The sequence below is a fragment of the Mirounga leonina genome, unplaced genomic scaffold (genome assembly GCF_011800145.1).
Source record: "Mirounga leonina isolate KUSES-001 unplaced genomic scaffold, KU_Mleo_1.0 Mir_171, whole genome shotgun sequence".
Classification (NCBI taxonomy): domain Eukaryota; kingdom Metazoa; phylum Chordata; class Mammalia; order Carnivora; family Phocidae; genus Mirounga; species Mirounga leonina.
In genome coordinates, this window is record NW_023270436.1 from 18,791,203 (window position 1) to 18,797,571 (window position 6,369).

At 56.8% G+C, this 6,369-nt stretch overlaps 1 protein-coding gene across 2 annotated transcripts; it reads left to right on the forward strand.

Annotated features, from left to right (window-relative positions):
• CRYBB3 (crystallin beta B3) lies at nucleotides 1-5,911 on the forward strand. Of its 2 annotated transcripts, XM_035017241.1 has the most exons (5): nucleotides 1-1,686; nucleotides 2,966-3,084; nucleotides 3,631-3,763; nucleotides 4,616-4,758; nucleotides 5,696-5,911. In XM_035017241.1, exons 1-5 carry the CDS (start codon nucleotides 1,612-1,614, stop codon nucleotides 5,859-5,861), a joined length of 636 nt encoding a protein of 211 aa, XP_034873132.1. In that variant the 5' UTR covers nucleotides 1-1,611; the 3' UTR covers nucleotides 5,862-5,911. The 2 variants fall into 2 exon arrangements, with proteins under 2 accessions (XP_034873132.1, XP_034873131.1); XM_035017240.1 differs by lacking the exon at nucleotides 1-1,686 and having other exon boundaries at nucleotides 1,737-3,084.
• The last annotated feature ends 458 nt before the right edge of the window (nucleotides 5,912-6,369 follow it).

The window sequence follows — 6,369 nt, forward strand, 5'->3', positions numbered from 1 at the left end:
AGTGAAATGGCCCGAACGGAATTGGGTGGACAGGGCGCTGCCTCAGCAGGCTGGGATGTGCTGGGCCGTCGAAAAGCGCCCATAAATAGGGCACCGCAGCAAAGGCAGATTGTCTGCAGACGGTGCTGGCCCCTCTGTTCTTGCCGAGGCTACAGCAGCAGGTTCATTCTGGGACGGGCAGGGGCGGGGAGGCGAGGGCTGCCCTGGCAGGCCCAGGCCTTTGGGGATCTCCGCGGGGCATGCACGGCTGGCCCCCGCACAAACCGGGGATTCACTTAAGGGTTGGAGCCAAGAGGGAGGACCCAATCCAGCCACCAAGCCCAACTGGTGTCCGAGGGAGGCAGCCAGGGTTGAGCCCCTGGGCACGTGCTTAGGGAAGGGGGCCTCCAAAGACTGAGCGCAGGGGAGGGAGGGGAGTGAGCAAATCTGGGGGCTGCCAAGGATCCTGGGAGTCCTCCATGAGCTGGACCAGGCCGTTTGTCCTGCGGAGGCTGGGCATAAGCAGGACAGGCAGCCTGCAGGCTGTGCTTCCCTCGGCCTGTTCCAGAGCACACGGCCACGCAGCTGTGCCCGCCAGAGTGGGGGGTGCAGATGTGTGCACCTTGTGGACCGCTGTGGGTGTCTGAAAGGGGCATATGTGAGAGATGGGGGGGCTGTCGTGTTCGGTGGGTGTGATGGGACTGGGTGATCACAGGAGTGTGTGCATGTGCATGCGTGTGTGTGGGCTGATAAACTGGAGAACAGTCCTGTGCATCTGTGTGTCATGGGGATCATGAGAATCCTCCCATGACTACCTTGTCATGACTGCCACGGGGCCAGTGTTGTGTGTCACGGTCCCCACAGGGATGAAGGGGGACTGTCTCTCTCTGTCTGTGTCTCTTTAAGTGGCTGGCACACCGTAAGTGCTTCATAAATGCATGTGGAATGAATAACCGAATGTATGGAAACGTGTCCCAGGACCCAGTCCCCTGCATCATGCGTTCTCTAGATGTCTATCTGTCCATCTCCCACCAGTCTGTGGTCTCCTGTTGGGCCCGGTCACCCAGCACCAGGCCAGGCACTGAGCAGATGTTCATGGAACCTTTGGTGGACAGAGGGAAGAATGAACAAAAGATTGGCCCAGAGCGTGGAGGTGGGAGAGATCCCTGTAGAGGGACCCCGCTGAAGCCCACCCTCTGGCCAAGGTCCAGGGGTGGTGCGTCTACACAGAACTTGAAGAACCCTGTTTCGGAGGTGGGGGGGAAGCAGTTGGGTGTAGGGGAGGGGCATGCGCTTTGGAGTTAGGCCCAATCCTGGCAGCTCCCTCACCGTGTGCCTTGCGGAAGTGGCTTCACCTCACTGGGCCTCAGGGTTTCCCTCTATAGAACAGGGATCCTGAGCCCACTGACTGTCCTAGTCCTTGTGGCCCATGATGGGTGCTCGGTGGATGTTTGTTGAATGACTGAATGACCGAATGCAGTGAGTGATGGCCACATCCCATGGGCAGCCCGGCTCTGGAGCTCATCCTTGACTTCAGTCACATCAACCCCTAGCGTGGCCTGGGGGGCGAGGGGGGGGGGCTGGTGACTCACTCATTTTCCTTTGGTTGGAGCCAGAGGTGTTCCTGGGGAGATGGCAGAACAACATGGAGCGCCGGAGCAGGCTGCAACTGGCAAGAGCCATGGAGGCCTTGGGGGCACCTACAAGGTACAGGGCAGGGAGGGGTTCCAGGGTCTGTGGGCCTGGGGCTGCTCTCGGGCCTCGGGGTCAGCTTCCCCGCCAGGCAGAAAGGAGCAGCGGCCCTTCCAGCCATCGGGGGCCAGGGAGACACCTCGCTCACCACGATCGTGCTGCATCTTCTCTCTTCTGTGTCCTCATCTGCAGAAGGGAACTGGTCGCACAAACGCAACTGACTCAGTGGGGCACAGAGGCCCAGCGGGGGCGGGGGTCTCAGGAGACATGGTGCTGACTCTCCTGCCTGACCTCAGTCCAGTTCCCCAGATTCTCTGGGCCTCAATAGCCCCATCTGGAAAATGGGAGCAATGCTCCCTGTCTCAGCCCCCAGAGCTGGTGCCAAGGAGAATTCCAACAGCTGGAATTTATTGGCTCTTCGCTCTCTGAGCTATCCCTGGGGGCTTTAATCTGAGATGGGGTCTGAGAAGCAGGGGCCTGCCTGGCCCTGGGCCTGATTGGTGGGAGCACACAGCTGGTCTAGGGACTTCTAGAGGCCTTTGCAAAGCCCCAGAGGCAGATGCCCACCATGAAGGTGGGTGCCTCTGCCAGGCCTTCCTGGCTCCTCTGGCATCTGTGGGCCATGCCCTGTCCACCAGGACGGGGGAGGAAAGAGCCAGCCCACTTCTTGAATCCTGGTGCCTCTACCTAATTTGCTGTGCAGCCCGGGACAAATGACTTACCCTTTCTGAGCCTTCTATAAAATGACCAGAACAGATGTACCCCAGGGACCTTCTCCAAAGACAGTTTGTGCTTCTAGGTGGATAAGAGAGGCGAAGCCTTCCTCCTCTTTTGCAGCCTCTTTCTCTCTGGGCGTGGGACAGGTGAAGGGCAACCCAGAGGTTGCCAACGGGTGTTTTCCTTTGTTAGGCACAGGGAAATTTTGCATTCAGGGAAATACAGCTTTCTGGCCTCTCTTGAAAAGTTTAAAATGGGGTGCACATTCCCTCCTGGCCATAAGCGGCTTCATTTCCTTCCCTAGGTCACTTCACTCTCTTAGATTACGGCCTGCCAGATAACTGGTTGCAATCCGTGGTTTAATTGGAGGTTCTGGGGGGCGTTCCCCTCCGTAGCCACGAGGGGGCAGCGCAAGCCTGTGGCCCATGCTGGCTGGAGACCCGTCCAAGGCAGAGGGGATGGAGCCCAGGGGATGGTACCTCCCTGCCCTGCCCCAAGGGAGACTGTGCAGGCCAGGGTCTGGGGCTGGAAGGGGGAGCCCGACCCCCATGGGATGCTCAGGATGCTGCCCTTTCAGGTGATCGTGTATGAAATGGAGAACTTCCAGGGCAAGCGGTGCGAGCTCTCGGCCGAGTGCCCCAGCCTGACAGAGAGCCTGTTGGAGAAGGTGGGCTCCATCCAGGTGGAGTCTGGGCCGTGAGTACCTGGACGCCCCAGCCCCCTCCTCACAGGCCCGAGCCTCCTGGGCGTCAGGAGGTCTGGCTTCCAGTTCTAGATCTGCTGTGGGACCGTTAAGTGACTCCCTCCCCATCTCTGGCCTCAGTTTTCCCATCTGTCTAGTGGGGTTAACGGTGGCATGCACTTCAGAGTTTTTGTGAAAATGAATGGAAAGATGCACATAAATAATAACAACGTAATAATAAGGAGGAGGAGGGAGAGGAATTTGTCTGTGGATTACCTACTATGTGCCAGACATTGAAAGGACGTTCCTGAGCACCTACACAGAGGCTGCACATAAAACAGATTCTTCATACCATTTCCCAGGATGATTTTTCTGGCTCAGAGTCTCAGCTTCCAGTATATTCTAGGAGCTGCTTGAATACCTGGACCAGGGGTCCACGGTAGAGTTGGAGGGAGGGTTCAATGTCAAAGGTCAGCAGCTTGGGGGCCCTTCCCTGGCTAGACGTGGGTCCCTCCCCTCAGCAGCAGCCGTGGTGGACCCAGACTGGCTTCCTCCTACAGGTGGCTGGCGTTCGAGCGCAGAGCCTTCCGTGGGGAGCAGTTTGTCCTGGAGAAGGGGGACTACCCTCGCTGGGATGCCTGGTCCAACAGCCACCACAGTGACAGCCTCCTGTCCCTCCGGCCTCTGCACATCGTAAGTACAGCTCCTGCCTGCTTCGGGGAGCTCCTAGAAGCTGGCCGGCCAAGCACCCCGCACAAGCTCAGCGGAGGGCGGGGCTGGTACAGACCTGGCTTTGGGAAGGGCCCTCTTCACCTCTGACCTAGAAGATTGCGTGGGACGAGAGGAAGTTGGCTATCGAATGGTCCTGGGGCTGGGGATCGGGACACCAGGATTCACATCTTGAATCTGCCAGCATGGCCTTGACACTTCCCTGCATAACCCTATTACAAATCAGGAGCCTCGTGGCCCAGCCTCGGATCAGGACTGTGCTCAAAGCAAAACGTTCAGAAAGGAGCTTCAGAAAGTAAATGGTTCCTCACTTGCCTTTCCCAAACACCCGGAAGGGACTCGATCCACAGTATCACATTTAAATGTCGCTCTGCTCCCCCACCTGCTTCCCCCACACTCGGTGGCCTCTCCAGGCCTCTCTCCTTGTCACAGTAACATTTGCCTGCTTGGATGACAGTGAGAGGAAAGCTAGGAAGACCACATCTGAAGCTGGTTTAGTAAACAGGGAATCCTCCTACATTACTGATTTTTATCTCCTTCCGGCCTCTCTGTGCCTCAGTTTCCCTATCTGCTAAACAATTGAGTTTCACAAGAGCCGAAAGGCCCCCTCTGGGTTTCACGGCTTCCTGGTTCTGAGATTCCTAAGGAGAGCGGCTCTGGAGGAACCACCCTAGTCCCCAACCCCTCCAGCAGACCTCTTGGGAATCCTCAGGCATTGGGCTTGGGGGTTCTGTGGTCACTGGACTCTTTCCCACACCTAACGACCCCTGCTCTGAGTGTGGGAGCAGCCGGCTCACCCCGTGACCCTGCCCCCAGGATGGCCCAGATCACAAGCTGCACCTGTTCGAGAACCCAGCCTTCAGCGGCCGCAAGATGGAGATAGTGGATGATGACGTGCCCAGCCTCTGGGCTCATGGCTTCCAGGACCGCGTGGCGAGCATCCGGGCCATCAACGGGACGTAAGGAACCCATTCCCCACTCTTGCCCCTGCCCCGTCCTCTGGCTCCAAAGAGAATCTCTGTTCACTGTGTTTCCTACACAGCAGCCGCTCCCTGCTCTTCTAGGTCCTTTCCATAATCCTGGTCCTTCTTACCAGGGTAAGAAGTGACATAGTGGTTCTTTAGGTATGACCTGAATAGCACATAGGAGAGTACATAGTACATCACCTCCTTCCTTCTAGGCTTAATACCTCTGTTAATGCAATCTTAAGATCACCTTCCCTTTGTCAGTGACTGCATCTCACCCTATGTGCTTGAGATCTGGGGTTGAGCCTTGAAAGGTGCCACCTTTCCCTGATGATAATTTATTTAACAACTTTTTACTGAGCATTTGTATGTGCAGAGTATGGGGACAACAAGAATTACACAGCCTCTGCGGTCAAGAATGTCAGTCTGCTAGGGAGGCAAGTAGACAGGTATCCACAATTCACTGTGATCAGGATTATGATGGGGGACACACTGGGGCTCTGGGAGTCCCCACCATGCACTTGATTCAGCCCAGGGGAGTCAGCAAGGGCTTTCCTGGAGGAGGAGACACATGAATTGAGATGTAAAGAATATGAATGAAAGGGGAGTTGGACACGATAAGATGAGGAAGAGTGTTCCAGGCAGAAGGAACAGCATGTGGAAGGGCTCAGAGACACTCCGCTTCAAGGAAAGTAGAGTCAGAGAGGTTGGAGTACGGGGTGTGAAGAAGGAACGTTGAGGGATGAGGCTGGAGATGTTTCGCGAAGGACTTGTGAGCAGGGGAGGGAATTTGAATTCATCCGGAGAGCACTGGGGAGCCAGGGAGGAATTTAGGCAGGCAGAGAGCATGGTCAGACGCTGGCTTTAAAAGGATTGGTCTGGCTGGAGGCAGGAAGCTGATCGTCCTCACCCTGACCTTGGTACCTGGCAGGTGGGTCGGCTATGAGTTCCCCGGCTACCGCGGGCGCCAGTATGTGTTCGAGCGGGGCGAATACCGCCACTGGAACGAGTGGGACGCCAACCAGCCGCAGCTGCAGTCTGTGCGCCGCATCCGGGACCAGAAGTGGCACAAGCGGGGCTGCTTCCTCAGCAGCTGAAGGGCACCCAGGCCCCAGTGGCCCAGGCCCGCCCTGGGGGGGCAGCAGAGGCAAGAAGAGAAGGCTTCAGGGCCAGGGTGATGGTCTGCCTGTCCCCCCTTCCCCGGAATCTGCTCAATAAAGCCTGGGGCCGGTCCCCCACCTGCCATGTTCCTCTGCGTTCACTTCTTGAGGGGGCTGGGGCTTTAGGGCTCTGAGAACCACCAAGGGGGGCAGTGAGCTGGGTTCCTACCCTAAGCTCTAGTTGTTTTAGGCAGAATCACATGCACATCTTGCACTGATTTTGTGTTTGTTTTCCTGTCTGTGTTTCCATCTGTCAGTCTGTCCATCCATCTATCCAGCTATCTATCTATCCTTCCACCCACCCATCTTTCTATCCATCCTTCTATCCATTCATCCATCAGTTCTTTCCATCCATTCTCCCATTGATCCATCTATCCTCTCTCCCATCCATCCATCCATCCATGTCCATCCATCCATCCATCCATCCATCCATCCATCCATCCTC

Bases quoted from the DNA above. Each gene is read 5' to 3' on its own strand.
- CRYBB3 (XM_035017240.1), top strand. From the start codon at position 2,861: ATGGTACCTCCCTGCCCTGCCCCAAGGGAGACTGTGCAGGCCAGGGTC. The intron at 3,085-3,630 runs GTGAGTACCTGG...TTCCTCCTACAG, and splicing joins ATCCAGGTGGAGTCTGGGCC to GTGGCTGGCGTTCGAGCGCA. The intron at 3,764-4,615 runs GTAAGTACAGCT...CCCTGCCCCCAG, and splicing joins CCCTCCGGCCTCTGCACATC to GATGGCCCAGATCACAAGCT.